Source organism: Erinaceus europaeus, chromosome 13 (genome assembly GCF_950295315.1).
Source record: "Erinaceus europaeus chromosome 13, mEriEur2.1, whole genome shotgun sequence".
NCBI lineage: Eukaryota > Metazoa > Chordata > Mammalia > Eulipotyphla > Erinaceidae > Erinaceus > Erinaceus europaeus.
In genome coordinates, this window is record NC_080174.1 from 61,733,625 (window position 1) to 61,754,162 (window position 20,538).

Consider the following 20,538-nt stretch of genomic DNA (forward strand, 5'->3'; position numbering starts at 1 on the left):
TTTTTCTTTTCTTTCTCTCTCTTTTTTTTCTTTCCAAGAGAGAAACTGTTAAGCAAACCATACCCCCTTTGTTGCCTAGTATGGCTCCTCACATATTCAAACTTCTCTTCTGCCCTGAGGCCAGGGTGCTCCTTGATCCCTTGGAGAAAGTGTTCACCTTTGCAATTTTTTTAAATTCATAAACCAAATTCTTGTATAAAACCTTTACTTTTTTTGTTAGGTACTGCTTTTTCTACCTTGTGGTATGCTGCTGCTGCATTTGTAACTTTTCTGTGCAGGGTTGTTTACCTCTTTTGGGATTTTCTTTAGAGGATAAAGGGAAGAGACATATTAGTGGTTAATGTCTGTTAAGTAGATGGAATGCTGCTTCCTAGATTGAGAGAGGGATACTATTAAATAATGATCAGCTCATTTCCTTGGTTCAGTTAGGACTGTAGCACCATCCTCTCAGGCAAAGGAGAAACTGCTATGGAAAAGAAGGTCTGTGAAACTGCTATGCTATTAAACCCTGTGTTCCTTTGTAAAGAAATTCCAGCTGTCCTACCTGCCTAAAATCCTTATATTGTTGTTCTGTCTTCAAAAATAATCTTATCACTTTGGATCTTTAGTTCAAGGAAGTTTGAATACCCTGAAAGCAACCTGTACATTTATTTCTTGTAATCTACTGATTGTGGGTGTGAAGCTCCATTTCAAATGCTGTTGAGGTTTGTCTTCAGTTTATCAGGTGAATCACTGGAGTTCCTAGCTGAGCAATTAGAAAGCAGCCGTATTGAAAGCCTCTCTGTAGCTTAAACCTCTAATCACTTAAAAAAAAGTAAAAGAATATTTGCTTGGTGCTGCTTTTTCATCTCTCAGTCTTCCTTAGCCAACAGTGAGATTTGCAGTTGGCATTTTATTGAGGGAGGCAGTGGATAGACTAGGTTTGGAATGATGAATACTTCGAAACTATCTTAATTCTGTGACTTTTGTCCTTTGACCATTTCCCATCCACTGTGAGCAGACAGGCTTTTGAAGATTCTGATGTTTTACTCTTGGACATCCTGATGATGCGAGTTGCTTGTGGATGATATAGGGTAACTGAGAATCCTGACTATAGTACCAGAAGTCTGTATTCTAGGAAATTCTTGGTTCCAGGCTAATAGGAAGCTGGCATATTGGTGGTTTTTCATTGGTTGAGAGAGAACGAGAAACTGCCTAGAGCTAAGAGGCAAAGGACTCTGGTAGAAAAAAGTGATTTGGAATATTAGTGTATACTTAGGCTTGAATCCTGGCTCTGTCACCTTAGGTAGGTTACTTTGCCTTTATGGTCCTTTGGAAAGCTCTGTGAAATTCGGTCAGCAGAGTTGTGTATTTTCTGTGAGAGCTTTGTGCTTGGCTTCTGTTTTGCCATCTATCCACTCTTTCATATGTTTGTTCAAGTGCTAGCAAGGAGTTGGGTGCTAAAGAAGCACCTTGAGGGCTTGTGATTCTTGCCTTGTGAGCTTAGAGAGCAGAGCATTATCTGTGTGGAGCCTTTCCACAGGCAGTTCTCTGTCTGCATAATCCACAGTCTATATTCACTGCTCTCCTTAATTGAGAGTATAGTCTCTCTTCCTTGGAGATGCTAGGCTGAACTCTCTGAAGATAGCCTTTCAGACTGGAAGAATCAGATCTTTCTTAACCCTTCAGATTCTGAAAAGGTCTGATTTTCTGCTCTGATTTTCACTGTTTGGAGTCTTAGCTCTGTCTCTTACTAGCAATATAACCTTGAGCAAGTGACAACTTCTTTGGGGGCCATAGGTTTTTTTTTTGTGTGTGGGGGTGGGGTGGGGTGAAGGGAAAGGATAATAGTGGTTCCTACCTCATGAGTTGATGGGAGAATTCATGATAATCATTTATACTGAGCATTTAGCCAAGTGTCTCCCACATGGAAAACAATAAATGGAAAGAAATGATTCCCATTTTCAAGTTCTTCAGGGGTGTTGGGGCCTGCTCTCTTATGACTCTTGACCAGCCTTTGAACATCTCAGAAGAGCCAGATCTTACTTTCACACCCAACCACTGCCTGGTAAGTAGATGCTTAATAGTTATTGATGATGATGGTGATAAGGCCTACCTTTGAGGATGAATATGGGTAAGATCAGAAAATGTATTTGAAAGCACATTGCAAACTGAAAAGCATAGCACATGATGCATCTCTCTACTAAGATATCCATCATAGCACATTGTTCATTATTTGTTCATGTATCTTCTTCTTCTTCCCCTCCTCCTCCTCTTCCTCCTCCTCCTTCTTCATCATCATCATCATCATCATCTCCAGGGTTATCACTGGGGCTCAGTGCCTACACTACGAATCCACTGCTCCTAGAGGCCATTTTTTCCCTTGTTGTTTATCATTGTTGTTAATTGCTGTTGTTGTTGTTGGATAGGACAGAGAGAAATCAAAAGAGGACAAAAAGACAGAGATGGCGAGAGAAAGATAGAGACCTGCAGACTTGCTTCACTGTTTGTGAAACGACCCCCCTGTAGGTGGGGAGCTGGGATCCTTATGCTGGTCCTTGCACTTTGCACCATGTGTACTTAACCTTCTCTGCTCACTGTAATCTATGCTCTCCTCCAGAGCAGAGACTGTATCTTATCTCCAGATCCCACTCTAACACCTCTACTATGTCATGATGCTCAGGTAGCTTAATTGAATGAAAATGGCATAAATAAGTAAAGAATTATGAAAATGTTGCTAGAGATGGGGGAAAAAAAAAGAAAAACTCTCCTTTCCTTATTGGTGCTGCTTTTACAGCAGTAGATCCTTAACTGTTTCTAAAGAGTCTTTTCCCCCCTGGAGAATAGTGACATTGAGGGAGAACAAAGGAGGGATAAGGATTACTTTCTTTTTCTGAATAATTAGGCCTAGAAATAGGTTCACAGACACATCTTCATAAACTCTTAAGTTGGAATTAATGTAACTACTGTATAGTTTTGGGCTACTCCTCTGATCATTGTCAACTGAAAACTTGGAGTTTTGGGCTTCAGGTGCCCTAACCACACAGTTAGTTGTTCCACCTTGATACAGATTTGGGATCTTCTATGAATGAGCTGTTGGGGTTGATGTTTTGAGGTTGCAGCCTTGACTGGGCAGTATAGGAAGGTAAGATGCATTTAAGTGGGGTCCTTTCTGGTCTAACTCTCCAGAAGATCTTTTATCAGCAGTTTTTTTTTTTTTTTTTGCATACTCAGTGGCTGAAATGAATATGCCAGGGTTCAAGGTTACAACAGCTACTGATGGCTCTGAGAATGAACCCCTGCAAAATCATATTCTTCTTCTTCTTCTAGCGTTTGCCCTTCTTCCATAGCCAGTCAACAGCGTCAGGTTGAAAGCTGTCAGGAGCTGCTTGTTGCTGGCTTTGAAAGTGACTGGGATCCATGTGGATTCAGTTGGCTAGGAAGGATCGTCAGTTTCCCCAATGAATGGGTACTCACGGGATGCACCACGAGAAGGTCGATCCAATGCATCATGTTCTGATACTTGCCCATAGAAGTTCCTCCTTTTGGTGTTGGAGAGAAGACCTGGCTATTGAAATAGCAATACTAGGGAAGAGTTCAGTTTATCGTCTTTGAGCTTTGGGCTCCCAAACCCCAGGTATTTTAAGAGTATACCTCTCTTTTTGTATGGAGCTGAGACTGCCTTGTTTCTTCTTCTTGGAGAAACAAGTGTGAGTGCTTAGGTTGACCTTATCTTCTTAGGTTTAGGGGGTTGGGTGGTAAGAAAACTAGCAGCAGCAAAGTCAAGCTTTTGGAGCATCTACTGGAGATGCTGACTCCTTGATAATCAGAGCAAGGGCTAAAGCTCTTACTATTTTTATAAGAAATACTAATGAAATTTTAGATCTGTAATAACATTTCAGATATCTAAAACAAACCATGTGCTTGTAGAAAAGTGGAAAGAGATCAACTTTAAGCCATAAATTCTTGGTAATAGAGGGTTTGTTTTTTTTTCTATTTATGTTTGATAGATTTTTTTTTTCCAGAGGAATGTCAACTCCTAATTTCATAATGTATCATGGGCTTAAGAAAATTGAATTTAATAAAAGCCAGAGATGAATGGCATCCTTAAAGGTCCCAACACTTGTCTTTATTAGCAGGACAAACTGCAGGTCTCCAAACACTGCTTCTGTCCAAATGAAAGTTTAAATGAAAAGTACAGTTGTGTCACAGGTTAAATCTCATTGTGGGCCCAGCTAACATTGTTAGTGAGAAGCTGGCAGTATCTGTTCCCTTAGACACCAGGGCAGCCAAACTCACCAGGCTAGGCAGTGCTTTCTGTAGGGGAAGTGTTTCTTTTACTTCATGGGAGAGGAGGAATATGTCAGAAATTCTGGAGGCAGGTGAGCCTCACTTCAGAGCTTTTGGCAGTCTTGTGTATTTTGCCATGTGTGTGTGTGTGTGTGTGTGTGTGTGTCTGTGTGTGTGTGTCTCTGTGTGTGTGTGTGTGTGTCTCTGTGTGTGTGTGTGTGTGTGTGTGTGTTTAAAAAGTAGGGAGAGGAGGGAGTCGGGCGGTAGCGCAGCGGGTTAAGATTCTCTATCTTGTCTGCCTGGTAGTGCCTAGTAGGAAGATGAAGGGGCTATTACTGGGGACTCAGAGATAAGTACCTACTTCTCTTGGACTTGGGAAGAGAGGCATCACCTAGTCTGAGCAGCATCCAGGGCCTCCTCTTCATCTCCCTGGCTGCCTCCACCCAGAAGCATTTTTTTGGCTTCCTAGCTCTGGTGGCTCCTATCAGCTCCCCCATCTCTAGGGATCAACCCAGAACCTTTTAATTTCTCTGACATGAAATCTGACTGCCTTCATTTGACCTCTATGTCTTCTGTGATGTGTTGGATTGAAACAGATGCTTTAAAAGCCAGACCGATAATAGTGGGTGTGTTTGGGTGTGTATGTTGGAAGACACCTGGCTGCCCTTGGCTGTCAAGGAGGTTGGCTATTTCTTTTTCTGTCTTCCCACTTACCTGTTTCCTACATGCAGTCAGGTGTCAGTGGTTTCTGTTGTGCTGCTTTAGGCTTCCCTGGGGAGAACAATTTTTCCTTGATTGTAGTGATATGGGAAAGGTCTCTTTATAATGGTGGGGGTTGCTCTGGGATAGAGATGCCATGGGAATCTAATAGTTGGGGCCACCAAGTGGGCAAAGCCTCTGTTCTCTCTCTGCAGTGGATGCCTTTTCCACATGCTAATTTTACTTAGCGAATTTTACTTTTATTTATTTTTTTTATTATTTCCTATTTGTCTCTTCCAGATGTTTTCAGGGCAGTTTTTTTTGTGTGTGTGTTGTAAACTAATTCCATTCATGTTTTAAAAATTTATGAAAGCGCTAATAAAAATGTCAAAGTGGTAAAAATGTTAGCTTTTCCTCTGCTTTGATTAAATTTTGCAAACTGTTTTTGAATATTAAAAAGCAATATTTTTTTTATTCTCTCTTCCTGCTTTCCCTCTTTTCTCTGGTGCATGTGTGCTCTCTCCTGCCCTCTCCCCCCGCTGGTGTGTTCCTCCCTCCCCAGGAGCAATGTATGAGGCATGCTGCACAGCCAGCATTCTGCAAGCCTGTTTGCACACCAGGACCTTGATGCTGTGCATCTCTATTAAATAACGGAGACAAATTAATCTTAGAGACACCAAACAAATTGTCACTCCTCCTCCTTCTCTTCCATTACGTTCCAGTGGACTGGGAAGGGCTGGCTAAGCGGTTGGGGGTGGGGGGGGTGCAGGGAAAGGGGAGAGCTACTGCCTGAAAGAAAGGTGGGAAGCTTTCTAGCTCCTATTACTGTTGTTTTCTCCTTCCCTTTAGCATTCCCTTTGACTTTGTTTATTGTTTATCTTAAAACAAAAGAAACCAAACCAAACCAAACCAAACCAAACCAAAAAAAAAAAAAAAAAAATCTAAAGACAACAGAGAACTAATAAAGAAACTCATTGGCTCTATTTAAACTTCATATGCAAACATCTGCACATTGTTCTGATGGCTGGAAATCCAGGTTCATTCCAGAGCAGGGACCTGGGAAGAAGCCTGCTTTTAGGGGCTCCAATGAGCAGGCCTCTGCTAGAGAACCGTTTGGGGAACTGAGACAGATTGTGCTTCAGTCTCCCAGAGGCTGAAACCTTTAAAATTAATAACAGTTGGAAAGTTAGGGTGATAACTGAGCCAGCACAGTCTCACTTAGCCTTGAATTTTGGCCAGGTAGGAGCTAGTGAGTTTGAAAACACTCTCTCATTTTTGACTCGAGTTATTGTTTGAAACGTTTGATTAAAAAAAAAAATGTATTCCTGGGGCTGGGCGGTGGTGCACCTGGCTAAGTGCACACATTACAGTGCACAAGGACCCAGGTTCAAACCCCTGGTCCCCACCTGCAGGGGGAAAGCTTCACGAGTGGTGAAGCAGGGTTGCAGGTATCTCTCTGTCTCTCTCCCTCCCTATCTCCCCTTTCCCTCTCAATTGCTGTCTCTATCCAATATATAAAGATAATAATAAAAAAATGTATTCCTTACTTTCTTTTCTATGCCCATCCAGGAAATTATTGAGTTTCCCATCTTGAAGCTAAATGGCCGGACCATGGAGATTGAATCTACCTTTCATATGTATGTCCAGCCTGTAGTCCATCCACAACTCACTCCCTTCTGTACAGAGGTAAGGGTCATGGAACTGAGCAGCAAGGGCTGCTGGACAGGGGAAGCTTTGGTTTTATTTGTGGTGAAGGCAAGTACCTGTAGCACCCAGAAGTTGACTTATTACAAAGTCTGCCATTCCACTCAGGCCTCTATGGTCATTGAGGCTACCGGAGAACAGTGGCATAGTGTGTCCCAGCTTCCCTGACATTTTCCCTTTCTTGTCTTCCCTGCCCTTCCTGGTGACTGGTCACTTGGAGTCTAGGGGACAGGGTGGTGTTCATAGACTTCACTTTCTCTGTGGTTCCATTTCAACCCTTGACAGGAGGTGAAGATTTCATGTAGTTGGGAGGAGAGGTTATAATAAACTTTTTTCTTAGCTTTCTGTAGATGTTTCTCTGTCTTTGAGCCAAGAGGCCTTGCATGTAATATCAGCTGAGTTTGTGGGAAGCACATACTATGCCTGAAGAAAGAAAAGGACAATTCAGAAGGGGTTTGACTGCAGCTTGGCTAAGGCTGAAATGCCTTCATCTTTATCTTAGACTGGCATATATACCTTGTATCTTGTTAACAGGCTAATAATCGACCCCATTTAGTAGGTTGTGAAACTGGGGCTAACAAGATTTTGACATTTGCTGGAGGCTCAGAAGAGCTGTTGGCAGAGAAGGAGGCCTTCAGTAGTTCCGATTGTTGAGACTATATGGGGAAGCCTTCTGCAGCCTCTCTCTCCTATAATGTGGTCTTGCCATGAAGTCTGGTGGCCACAGGCTGTCATGGAATTATGGGTCAGAGCTGATGGAAAAACCAGAGTACTTCTGGCATCTGTTAAGAATTTAAGGCATTAGAGACTTTATGCCTTCATTTAGTGACATAATTTGTGCAACTGAATGAAACGGAAGTTCCAGAGCAATCCCGAAATCTCCTTGGTATGGAGCAGAAGGCTGGGGATGAGCCTTTGTGCTGGTGGGGAGGGTCTGACTTGCCTTGGATGTGAAGTTTTAAAAGACTCTTAGACTTGGTACTCATGTTTGCCACCTGAACCCAGTGGGCTGTTTATAGCAGGCCAAGATGTATAGTCTCAAATCTTTTGTTCATGAAGTTCTTGCTCCCTCTTTTCTTTGAAAATTATCTACACCACCAGGGGGCACTAGTCTGTCTTTTTGCCCCTTTCAAAATCACCTTTGTAATGATGATGACAATCACTTTCCTATAGCCTGGGAGGTGGTGTAGTGAATAAAGCCTTGGACTCTTAAGCATGAGGTCTTGAGTTTGATCTCTGGCATTTCATGTGCCAGAGTGATGCTGTGGTCCATTCCTTCCCCCTGTCTTTCTCTCTCTTTGTCTCTCTCTCATTAGTCATAAATAAATCAATCATAAAAAAGCAGTTAAAAAGAAAAAAAATATTTGGACTGAGCTTTGCTCTGGTCTGGAGTTATTCCCCTCTCCACTCTCTGTGTGTAGTCTTCTCTTAGGGACAGCCAGCTTTTGCTAGACTACCTGGCATAGGCACAATGTGATTGGAGCTCAGCCCTGTGCAGGAGTAGGTACTTGAAAATATTGGGGAAAGGTGCTTTTTCAGAGCAGGGCAGCTTGCTCCGTTTGTTGTTGTTGTTGTTGGGGAGTGGGGGACGGGGGTTTGCGACACTGAAAGTGATGCTTCTTTTTTCTAGAAAGTTTCACCCAAGGACGTACATAATTTGGAGAGCAGTAGATGTGATGGTACTGGGATACTTGCTGTACTGAAAGTACTGAAAGTGAAGGTCCCTGTGCTGCAGGCACCAAGCCCACCATTTTGGCTCAGGCATCCAGAGCTCTTAACTTCCCTGATCTGGTCTCTGCCTTTTTTTTTGTCCAGTCTACTATCTCCCTGCTTCATCTCCCTCACTTCCTTCACCCAAAGGTCCTGCATCCTCTCACAATCCATCTCTGATCACCAGAGTCCTCCTGCTTGTATGCTGCTCACATCCACCACTTGTCCTCCAGACTGCTTGGGTCACCTTCTCTGGGAAGCCTTCCCTGAACCCTAGCACCGTTGTGCCCACCTGAGATTACACTGATCAGATGCATTATACTAGTTATTGCTCTGTTTCCATATTACTGTGAATTACTTGAGGTCAGAAGCTAGATCTAAACCATCCCTGTCTGTTAGTAGGCCCTGATACCTGTTTTCCTGAAATGAATGACTACTGTTGACAACATAATCAATCACACCTTGCATCTCCCTAAAGTAATCTTACTACTGACTTGTACTTTTGAGTAAGTAGAGTCTTCTTTGGAAAACCTCAAGTCACCAAAATCTATCTCTCTCCTCCATAATAGATGGAACTGTAGAAAGAGAACATGGAAACAGGATGGGGTGGTTATCGTTCTGAGACATCATCCAGTCTGGCAGGATCTCTTTGATTGCAGGAACAGAGGAAATCTTTCATTAATAAATATGGAAGACAAACATAAACCTCTACATTGTACCTAAGCAGCTCCTGTGGCAGATTTATTGGTCTCTTTGTCTGAGGAGAAAGAGTGGGTCTGATTATCAGATTGCACACCAGAGACAAGTGCTTATGTAATCAACAAACTGTCTTGGTGTCAGAATACGATTGTGTTGGAGATAAACTGTGAAAGGAGAAAGTGCTGGATACTGACATGCTATTGGCACCAAGTGTCCTGGGACGCTTCCTTTAGTTGCTTGGGTTAATGACGAAGCTAGTTCTTTCTCAGACAAAGCCCCTGTGTGGGCAAGGGATCTCAAGTTACCAGCCATGTTATCAGTCAGGGTCAAAAGACCCTTGCCTTGTGGTTTCTGAGTTTGGAGAAGCGGGAGTTAATCTGTAATCCCTCAGTGAAAGGAACCACAAAGCACACATTAATTCTTCCTCTTACCTCTCCTGCTTTAAGTGGTTAAGGTCTGAGCTCTGTTTAGCCTGTGAGCCTTGGTTCTCAGCTTAATCATACTTGGCTTTGCTCTAGTACCATTCACTGTGAGGATGTGAAAGCTTTTTACAAACATATATATTAACCCAAGTAGGGATGGGCTTAAACTGCAGTGTGCAGGATTTAAGTTAGATGGAAGGAAGAACTTCCCTATATTTATCTTATTAAATTGCCTGTCTTCTTCACAGCTTGTTGTATGAGTTTTGAGGCCTTCAATATCAGATACAGGGAGTGGACCTGGGAAGGTTGTATAATGGCTATGTAAAAGATTTTCATACCTGAGGCACCAGAAGTCCAAAATTTAATCCATAGCACCAACATAAGCCAGAACTGAGCTGTGTGCTGATAAAATGACAATAGTAACAAACAGGCAAATAAACACATATTCCTAGACACAATGTACAAACAGATTCAGAAATTATCTTTCATAATTCCACCCTCTCCCCTTTTTCATCCAGTGCCTTGGAAAAACTGATATGTCATGGTCCAGCCTCAGATTAATACAGGGAAGTGAGGTCTCCTCCCTGGAAGTCTTCCTCTAGTTAAACCATTAGCTCAAGCCCTTGTGTCTTTGGGAGTTGAGTTCAAGTCCTTTGTGGAGGAAGCTGGACTTTGAAAGGTTTGGGAGACTCAAAAGAGCAAGAGACCTGAGCTCACCAGGCTCCTCTAGGCTAGTGAGTCTAGCATTGCTGTGTCCTGGAGAGGAGAGCTAATACCCCCTAGACCTTAGAGCCCAAGGCAAGAAGGGACCAGCTTAGCCAGTAGTGAGGGGGCACTGCAGGGCAACACCCAGTTTTCCTTTTGGTAGAGTAATTTTTTCGTCACATGTCAGTGACTTCCCTGGGGTTTAGGCAAGTGCTGGTGGGGTACATGGGTGTTGACCAAAGTCTCCCCTCCTGTGAGGGTAGGTTCTTGGCCAGGCTCCTTACACACTGTAATGTGAGCGCTTAACCAGGTGTGCCACTGCCTGGTCACTTGGTCTCTCTTTTTTCCAAAAATGCCCCTGCCCCTTTAGCCTGCTTCAGCTGTCACTGTGACAACCCTGGAAAAATTAATCAGAGGAGAAAACTGAGCCAGAAAGGGCAGTGGTGGGTACATGGCCATAGTCAGTCATCTTGGTGTTGGACCTGGATTTGGCAACAAGCCTGCTCTGGAGACTGGCCACTCCATGCCTAAGACAAAACACAAGGGCACTGCCAGTTGCACGTGTGACTCAGCTGGGTTGGGTGAAGGAGGAGGCTGTCAAGAATAGCAGTTCCTCTATAGCAGGGTTTTCATGTTTTCCTTCCTGGCTAGATCCCTTATTCCTAGAATGGGGCCCAGCACATTGTGGGCACATCTGCTTGACTAAATAAAAGGGAGAGTTCTTAACACTCCTAAGATTAAAGCTGCTAACCCAGTGCTGTCCCTCATGCCCATGCCCACAGCCCTAAGTGGGCTATCTTTTCTTCTCTGGCTCAGGCCCTCCCTCTGCTGGGCAGTTCCTAGTCTCCCAAGCAAGGCAGGGGTGTGGAGGTGCCAGCCGGGTGGGCATGCTGTGGGTTAAAGCCTTGCGAAACAACAGTATAGTTAATCTTTCTAATTTATTTTCCTTTTAGACCATGGGAAGTCTGTAGGCAGCAGCTGTTACCCAATTAAAATACAGATTAATATAAAAACAGTTTCTGGAATATAAAATAGAGTGGCTGTGTCCTTACACTTCCTTAAAATACCACCTAATAATGACTTGATGAACTACAGAAACCCACCTAGAGGAACTCAGCGTTCTTAAAATGAAAATTTCTTCCCTAAAAGGTGTGTATTACCATTCCATGTAAGTCACTATGAGAAAATAACCTTCCCTCTTAGAACCAGCAGTTTCTGTGAGTTGGGTATTTGGTATTCATTAAATGTAATTATAGTTTAATTGGAGTTTAATCCCCCACCCTCACTTAAAAAAAAAAAAAGATGACATTTCCAGCCAAGCCTAAGCTACTGCTCTCTTAGAAATAGCCGCACTGACATGAGGATGGAGCTTGTGGGTGAAGGTTCCCACCTCAGGGCATCAAGAGCCTGCTCTTGCCTCTGGCTTCTGCCACAAGGACATCTTCTCACCTCACAATAAAACAACTTGGAAGGTTGTTTGAATCTGGTCTGAGCTGGGTGGAGTATAGGGCCATGAGTCATCGACCCTTCAGGCCAGATTTGTATAGAAACTCCTCACTTAACCAATAGGTTCTTGGAAAGTGATTTTTTTCAATGAAGCTTTGCATAATGAAACCAAGTCCTTGAATAGCATTTCATTCAGTATAAGCCAGGGTTCCCTCCCCCTCCTTTCCTTCTCTTCAGAATTATAACAGAACAATGTTACTTGCTGTATACCAGGCCTTTTTGTCTGAGTTTCCCTACCATCAGCTACAGGGTGCGTCTGCTTGGCTAGTTGGCATTGTGGGCCTGGAGCGAGGGTGAAAGATGGATGTCTGTGGAGTCCCTCTATCTTCACTGATGTTAGTAGGGAAAATGCTGATCATCAAAGCTCAGAGAAGAGGTAGACTTGAGACCAAGTGTGCCTGTTGTGTAGGAGCACTCCCCAGGTTTTACAAGAACTTCTCCAAAGCTTGGAAGTGAATTGATACTAGCTTGTAATCTGTGAGGCATTGAACCTACTGAAAACGAAAGCCATGTAAAAATCAATTTCTCTGCAAAATGATTGCTGAAAGAAGCATGAGGCACCCCCCCCCCCCCATGGTCAGTGTGTACCTGTGTGTCCTTATGGCAGGGCAGGATGTTGTGGGGTGAGTTCATGTTGTGTCCTGGAACTTTATACCCAAGCCTTCTGTCAGACTGAGCCTGAAGCAGTGTAGGCCAGAATCTCTGATAGCAGGGTGCACTCAGACAGGAGTGATTCCTGTCCAGTGTTGAGACCCTGTGCTCTGGTTTTCCACCTACCAGCTGTTTCTCTTTCCTTTCAGCTCACCGGGATTATTCAAGCCATGGTGGATGGTCAGCCAAGCTTGCAGCAAGTGTTGGAGGTAGGTTGAATCACCTTTAATTCCTGACCCTTGACTCCTTCCTGCTGCCTTTCTCTCCTTCCCCTCCTGAGAATGTAGCCGTGTAATTTGACTATGATTATGGCTTGATTAGAATAACATTTGCTGTCACATCAGTGACATGCTGTTGAGAGTATTGAACCATTGATCTGTCATCTCCAGCTGTTCCTGTCAGGGTTACTGACAAGATGTCCGAGCGCTGCCAGGAGTCGTGCAGAAGACCCCCACCCCGCTTGGCTCATGGCCCTGCGCTGGCCTGCTTGGGGTAACCCAGGTTGGATGGCTTGGGGACCAAGGGAGTGGAGCTGTGGCATTGCAGGCCCTGCCCTGGGGACTGGAGGTGTTTTTGTTTAGCTTTAGTGCTGTCTCCTTGTGGCATGTGAGCACTTCATTAACTCACCCACAATTCCCCATCAATGGCTTTTGTTTGCTGTTAACTCCTCTAGGAGGTGTAGCTGGGCCCAACTGCCCACTGTAGCTTGCCGCTGGACACATGATGCCTGTCAGGGGTGCAGAGGCTGCACTGGGTAATGATTCCTAATCAGAATAATTACAACAATTGCCTATGTGAGGGAAATCAAATTAAAGGTCTTTAGAACCCTTGGCAGAGACCACACTTCTAGGATGTTCTCCTCAGGGAGCTGGAAAAGGTTAAGATGCTGTTTCTTGTGCTCTAGCCCAGGGGAATAAGGAAAGGCAGTGCTTGGCCTCAGCTCGTCTCACATCCCCCTTACTACCTGGGGCTTTTCAGAGAGGGAGAGGGTCCCCCTCCTGCTTCTTCTCTCTCAGGGGAGGGGAGAAGAGGGAAAGCCTGTGAATCTCTAGGTGCTTTATTTATTTCCAGATCCATAGACCCAAAGCCCAGCCCTGAGCCCTGCACAGGAGAAGCAGAGTCTCTCAGGGATAGCAGGGTGCATCTGCATTGGAGTGGTTAGCCTAGAGGAAATGGGATGGGATGATCTCTCTCTTGAGCCCCAAAGGGTCTCTTGAGACTGACTTTTCTGGGGCTTCTCCAGATGAGTCAGGACCAGAGAGTCAGGTTCCAGTCCACCTAGGATCTGCATGGGCAAACCTCCAGATCACTAAGATGTCCAGAGAGCCAACTTAGAAGTAATCTTACATCAGTATTGCCATGCTCTCTCTACAGCCTACTGGGCACACAAGACTCTTCACTGTCATGCGTAACCTAGACCCCCAACATCACTTCCTGTACGTTGTGAATTTCAGTCATACTCTCTGATCATTGCAGTCAGTCAGCAAGTATCTGTCAAGAAAGCACTGAATAAAGCAGTGAATAAAGCACAGAGTCCTGCCTTCATGGCACTTATAGTTTGGTAAAGAAGGCAGATATTACACAGATCATTGCTTCTCAAATACAAAATGATATGGCTATGCTTGCTTATAGTATTATTTCCTGTGTTCTTCCCTGTCAAGCAAACCCAACCACCATATTCCCAACCACCATATTCCCAGTTGAATTGTCTTCTTTATGAAACCTTTCAGACTCCTTTCCCTTTATGGAGAGAGCCAGCCCTGTCTTTGTCTTGCTACTAGAACATTCTATCACTTCTCCATCACCCCATCTGTTACTTTTTATTATGATGATCTATCTGCCTTTTCTACCTTTTTTGGCTTGCTCTCTGTTCTGTACATAAAATGCCACCACATTGTATTGTCAAACCAACCCTGTAAGGTTATCTATACTATCTCATTTTATATATAAAGGAAATTGAAGTTCAGGGTTAAATGTCTTTTAAATGACCTCCCATCAGTGGCATAGCCAGGATATGGAGAACAAAGGTTAGAACATAGGTGTGTCTGACTTCAGCCTGCATTTCTCTAACTTCTCAACAATCCTCCTTTGTGACTGAGACAGTGGTGGGATCTGCTGCACCCTCATCCCATGCCTGAGGTTGTCTGAAATGTTGGCAATGCTCCTTATGTAATGATTTTAGTATTTTTACTTTCAGTATAAGGATAAATAATAAAACTGAGCAAAGTCTGTGTTTGGGATGCGTTTTTTTTCTCTGTTAAGAAATTGAGCTTAGCCTTCCAAAGATTCTGATGAATTTGAATTACCAACAGGAAAGGAGAAATATGAAATCTATAAGCTGTATACCATGAGGTTTTATTAACTAGAGCAGGCAGTACTATCCTGGGATTCAGGACTGGGCTCCATCCCAGCAAAGGGGCCTCTCCTGTTAGAGTTGCGGTAAAAGTTAACTTGCCCTTCTTTTGAGAAATAACCAAATTAATAAATTAGGCTTATAAACATTTAGTGGGAGGGAGAAGTGAATTGTGAATGAATGAACCTATGGACTGGAGTTCCTGTTTGGAGCCTCCTCCTGGCCTGTTCTCACAGTCCAGGACAGCCTATAGCTGTGTAGGCTGTGCCTTTGAGGACCAAAGGTACTTGGGCTGACCCAGTGGAACCATCATTATGCTGCTTAGGGTAGGCTCCTAGGCAGTTGAGGGACATGTGGAGTCTCCCTATATAGATAACCCTCCATAACCCTCTTCTGAGCCAAGACCATGATCCCTGTGTGGAGCCATGGCTAGATAAAACTTCTTCCTGTTCTGATTACAAACAGCTTGTCTGTGTTTTACTGTTGGGGTTCTTCACAGCTCAGGAAGAGGAAAAAGAAAAAAAGTAAAATCTCATTTGTTCTTGTGTACTTTTCAGAGGGTCGATGAGTGGATGGCAAAGGAAGGCCTCTTAGATCCAAACGTCAAGTCAATTTTTGTCACCTGTGGAGACTGGGACTTAAAAGTCATGTGAGTATGGAAAGGGCTACTTTTCCAGTAGGCTTAAAATCTGTGGGACCTGGTTTTACCTTCTGCAGACTTAAATGTACATTCCTGCAGGGTCGGGGAGTCCCTGGATCTTTGGGGCTGTGCCTTCTCCCTCTGGAGTAAGCAGGGACACTAAACGGGCTGTGTCCTTTTTGCCTTTACTTGATTTTACTACTCAGTTGTGTGGTACCATGTTATTGGAGGAAGAAGTTAAAGGAAGGTCATTAAAAAAATACTCAAATATATTATTCTAAGTGTTTTAGAAATAGTAATACACTTAATGACCCTAGATATTCCAATTTTTATAGATGAGGAAATTCAAGCACAGAGAGGCAAAGTCACTTGCTTAAGAACTACAGAGCTGTGATTCAGACCCAAGCAACTTGGCCTTAAGATCCTTTTTCTTAGCCATTATACGCTTATCTGGTGAGCCAAATGAGAACTTAATGATGGAATGAGAGAGGGCTTCTTTTAGATGGCTGTCCAAGTCATCAACCTCCTCTTTTCTTCTTTGTCCCCAGTACTTTTTCTCCTTTGTCTCCTGCTCCTGCTCAGGTTGTGGAAGACAGAACTGGTTAACACATAAGCCTCTTGTCTATCCTTGTGGATAGCTGGCTTCATACAGCCCTCAGGGAACTAAAAAGGGGGTGTATGTGGTGGGGGCACTGTTTGCTGAGGACTGATAGAATCGATACTTCTGTGTTCTTTGTGATTGAAGGCAGCAGCAAACCATGTGTGTGTGTGTATGTGTGTGTGTGTGTGTGTGTGTGTGTGTACAGGGTAGGGTGTTGGTGGGAGAGGTTGGGGAGTGATAACTATGGTGTGACATTTCCTACTAATCAAACATTATCTTCCCACCACTGTTTTTTTGTTGTTTTTTTTTTGTGCTGAGCCTTTTGAATGCTGGGCATTAAGGTGAAGTTATGTGCCCAGGCCGGTGTCATGTCTGCATCTGATTTAGTAATTTTAGGTTAGGCAGGGGGAAGAACAAGCCTGGATCACATAGACACACCTCATCTTTACATCCCTTAGGCCATGTGAATGCACTGAGTATACACATCTTGGTTTGCATAGCAGCTCCCGGGGCACTAGAGGCTCTCTGTGCTCCCAGATGTCTCTCATTTGTTAGGGAAATTATACTGGCTGGGCCTGAAAACATCTATGATGCAGAGAGGGTTCCATAGAGAAGGTAAGAAGAAGGAAGGCTGCTCTTGCTGAGCAGTACTGAGCACTTGTAGCAGAGAAGGCATTTATATGGAATGCTGGAAGCACAGGAGAAGCAGGATTCAGGCTGATAGCTGTGGACTTTTAAGTCTCGTGGTCTCCGTTCTAGAGACCTAGTTCTTCCATTAGCCTCCCAAGACCTCTAGCCTACCAGTGATTTTCTGTCTCTGGCCTGCTCATGTTTCAAGCAGCCACATTTTAGTCTTCTATGCTAACCATGAATGGCATATATATATACACACACACACACACATATATGCAGATTCATGTGAGAGGTTGGAGACTATCTGGCTGGGCTTCCTAAGTTGGGAATTAGTCTCCCCATGAAATGTCAGAGGGTGTCTTCTTCTTTGGGATTGTCCTATTCTGACCTGTAGCTCTAGTTCAGCCCTTAGCATAGTGGGCCCTGGACAGATTTTGGTGACTAAGGAGACTGCTTATATTGTCACAGGAAAATACATTAAGACAAGGGGTTGTGTTGTGGAATCTAAAAAATGAAAGGAAACTAATTTTTTTTTTGCCTCCAGGGTTATTGCTGGGGCTCAGTGCCTGCACTATGAATCCACTGCTCCTGGAGGCCATTTTTCTCATTTTGTTGCCCTTGTTGTTACCCTTGTTATTATTGTTGTTGTTGGATAGGACAGATAGGACAGAGAGAAATCGAGAGAGGAGGGGAAGACAGGGGGAGAGAAAGATAGACACCTGTAGACCTGCTTCACTGCTTATGGAGTGACCCCCCTGCAGGTGGGGAACTAGAGTCTCAAAATGGTATCCTTTCGCTGGTCCTTGTGCTTCACACCATTGTGTGCTTAGCCCTCTGTGCTACGGCCCAGCTCCTGGAAACTAAACTTTAAAGAGCACATGGCATGTCTCATTCAATGTTCCAGACCTCCCTACTTTGGTAGGAAATGGCATCTCCCTTTTATAGACAAAGAAATGAGACATTACAGGGGGCTAGATGGTAGTACACTGGGTTAAGTGCACATAGTGTGAAGCACAAGAATCCCGGCTCCCCACCTGTAGAAGGGTCATTTCACAAGTGGTCAAGCAGATCTGCAGATATTTATCTTTTTCTCCCCCTCTCTGTCTTGCCCTCCTCTCTCAATTTCTCTCTGTCCTATCCAACAACAACAACAATAGTAACAGCAACAACAACAACAGTGGGGAAAAAAAAGATGGCCACTAGGAGCAGTGGATTTGAAGTGCAGACACCGAGCCCCAGTGATAACCCTGGAGCAAAAAAAAATAAATAAAAAATATTAAAAACCTGAAACAGGAGTTGGTTGGTAGCACAGTGGGTTAAGCGCACAATGGTTAATGGCACAAAGTGTAAGGCCCGGCCTAAGTATCCCAGTTCGAGCCCCAGACTTCCCATCTGCAGGGGAGTCACTTCACAAGTGGTGAAGCAGGTCTGCAGATGTCTGTCTTTCTCTCCCCCTCTCTGTTTCCCTTCCTCTCTCCATTTCTCTCTGTCCTATCCAACAACAAAGACAACAATAAAACAACAAGGGCAAAAAAACCCTGAAACTTGGCTAGGTGGCAGCACACCTGGTTGAGGGCACATGTTACAACATGCAAGGACCCGGGGTCAAGCCCCAGGTTCTCACCTGCAGGCAGAAAGCTTTATGAATGGTGAAGCTGTGTTGCAGGTGTCTGTCTCTCTCCCTTTTTATCACCCCTCCTGTCTCAATTTCTGGCTGTCTCTATCCAATAAATAAAGATAATTAAAACAAACAAACAACCTGAGACTAAAATTGGTAAAGACTCAGCACTTGATAGAATTGAACTCCAAGACTGTTGCATCTAATAAGAGATGGCACAGTGGACTCCAGTGGGGGGTTTGGTTTGGATGGGAAGACCAGTGAAGCTCTTCTCTCAACAAGTATTCACAGGAGGAAGCAGATGTCAGGTGCCACCTGGGGTGGGTGGGGGGGAGGAGAGCTTGGTGGCTGGCTGCCTTTTAGAGGCAGGACTCTGCATAACTGCCGAGAAGGTTCTTAATTAAATGTGAAACAAAATAAAAACAGCCGGAGAGGAAGCCTAAGCAGTGCTTCGTGACAGTGCACAGCTTATCGGCATTCCTGGAGCCTCTCATCAGGGAATCACCTTCTTCTTCACTTGCTGAAGGCTGCTGATGAGCCTGACAAGAGTTGTGGTAAATTGACACCCACAACTTATTAGTAAGTGGCTTACTTCTTATTCTGACATCCATTTTCAGATTTAACCAAGTCTTAGGAACTGGGCATGTATTTTGATTTCCTGCTCTGGCTTCCTGGTTTCCTGGGTCCTCCTCATTGCTGCCCTTCCTCTCTCTTCAGCCTCCTCCCCCAGCCAGCTTCATATCACTTTGGTTGGAAAGGGTCTGATTAGTGAGGCACTGAGAAGTGGGAACTGAAGTGCCAGTGGTAATCCCACTGGAGAAAAGAAACCTGCTCCCATCCTCACAGAATCATTTTGTGGCCATCTTTTGTCAAAGCTAAATTAGTTTATACTCCAGATTTACATGGGTTTAGATGTGATAGTCCCAGATCCTGCTAAGCTGGGCTTTAATTTAGTGGTTGTGGATTTAATTTCTTCCCCTAAACTTATGTAAGAGATGGAATTTGTTATGGAATTGGTCAGCTTGCCTTTCAAAACCTGACCTATCTTTTCTGTCTTATCTAGTGTTTCTTGAAAGTCCCCATGAGGTTTAGTGTTCTTTCAGTTTTCTATCTTCTCTGTTTACCCAGGTTAGGGAATGTCTATACAGGGGGGCCCATCTCTGACATGGTGGGAGAGTAGGGCAGGTGTAGAGTAAAGAGTGATACCTGCACAGGTACCACCACCCTTGAGGAACTCAGATGTCAGCCTGTAGCTTAAAATATGCATGCTCCAGCTGAACAACTTAGAATGACTGAGAAGCTAGACCACAGACTTTCCCACTGGCTGTGAGTCTGAAGAGAGGGAGAAATCTGGAACATGAGGTGGTGGGGGTTGGGGGGTGTTGAAGTGGGGTGGGGGCTGAAGTGGGGGGGAAAAGGGAGAGCTGACATGAGGGAGGCCCTGGCTCTCAGTATAGTCTGGGAAGAAACCCTTTGGCAAGGTTAGGTAGTCAGACAATGCTCTAGTAAAGCAAAATCAGAACCTGCTCAGTCTGTTCAGAGGACCTTCATCTGCTCAACTTCTGCTTTGGAATGGGATTTTTCCCATTGAAGGTCGACCAGGTGAATCTTGGCCTGTCTTCCTTGGTGCTGTGTAGATGTAGACCAGGAGCAACTAAATACATTTTAAAATTTGGAGATCAAAAAAATACTTAGTTTATCGTACTCTGTCACTGCCTGATTTGGTAGGGGAAGACACTTGAGGTTACTGATGGCTGCAGTCAAGTGACCGAAGACTGAATGAGCAGAGATTGCAGCCATTTGAAGTGAAGTCCTATTATGACGGAACCACACACCTACGAGAGCACTTGATGGAGGGGGGCTATAAAACAATGATTAAAGAAAGGGTGACCAGTGACATGCCTGTGGAGATAGGGGTTTAGGCTGGGCCTTCCTTTTTAAATATATTTTTTAAATTTTTATTTATAAAATGGAAATGTCGACAAGACCATAGGATAAGAAGAGGGGTACAATTCTACACATTTTCCACCACCAGAACTCTGTATCCCTTCCTCTCCCCTCCCCTGATAGCTTTCCTATTCTTATCCCTCTGGGAGTATGGACCCAGGATCATTATGGGGTGCAGAAGGTGGAAGGTCTGGCTTCTGTAATTGCTTCCCTGATGAACATGGGCGTTGGCCGATCAATCCGTACTCCCAGGCTAGGTGTTCTTGACAGTGTTCTACAGAGTTAGCTCTCTCATCCCTGAAACACCCTATTTTTGCCTCCAGGGTTTTTGCTTGTGTTCAGTGCCTACACTATGAATCCACTGTCCTGGAGGCCATTTTC

The 20,538-nt window shown here is 44.2% G+C and overlaps 1 protein-coding gene across 8 annotated transcripts in view; it reads left to right on the forward strand.

The window, feature by feature from the left end:
* The window catches only part of ERI3 (ERI1 exoribonuclease family member 3), a 138,633-nt gene that overhangs the window by 30,244 nt on the left and 87,851 nt on the right, over positions 1-20,538 (forward strand). For all 8 annotated transcript variants that reach the window (XM_060206029.1, XM_016191650.2, XM_007530969.3 and 5 more), the window contains 3 exons: positions 6,538-6,654; positions 12,515-12,574; positions 15,276-15,367. In XM_060206029.1, the coding sequence (XP_060062012.1) occupies positions 6,538-6,654; positions 12,515-12,574; positions 15,276-15,367 (269 nt within the window). The remainder of the gene's footprint in view (positions 1-6,537; positions 6,655-12,514; positions 12,575-15,275; positions 15,368-20,538) is intronic.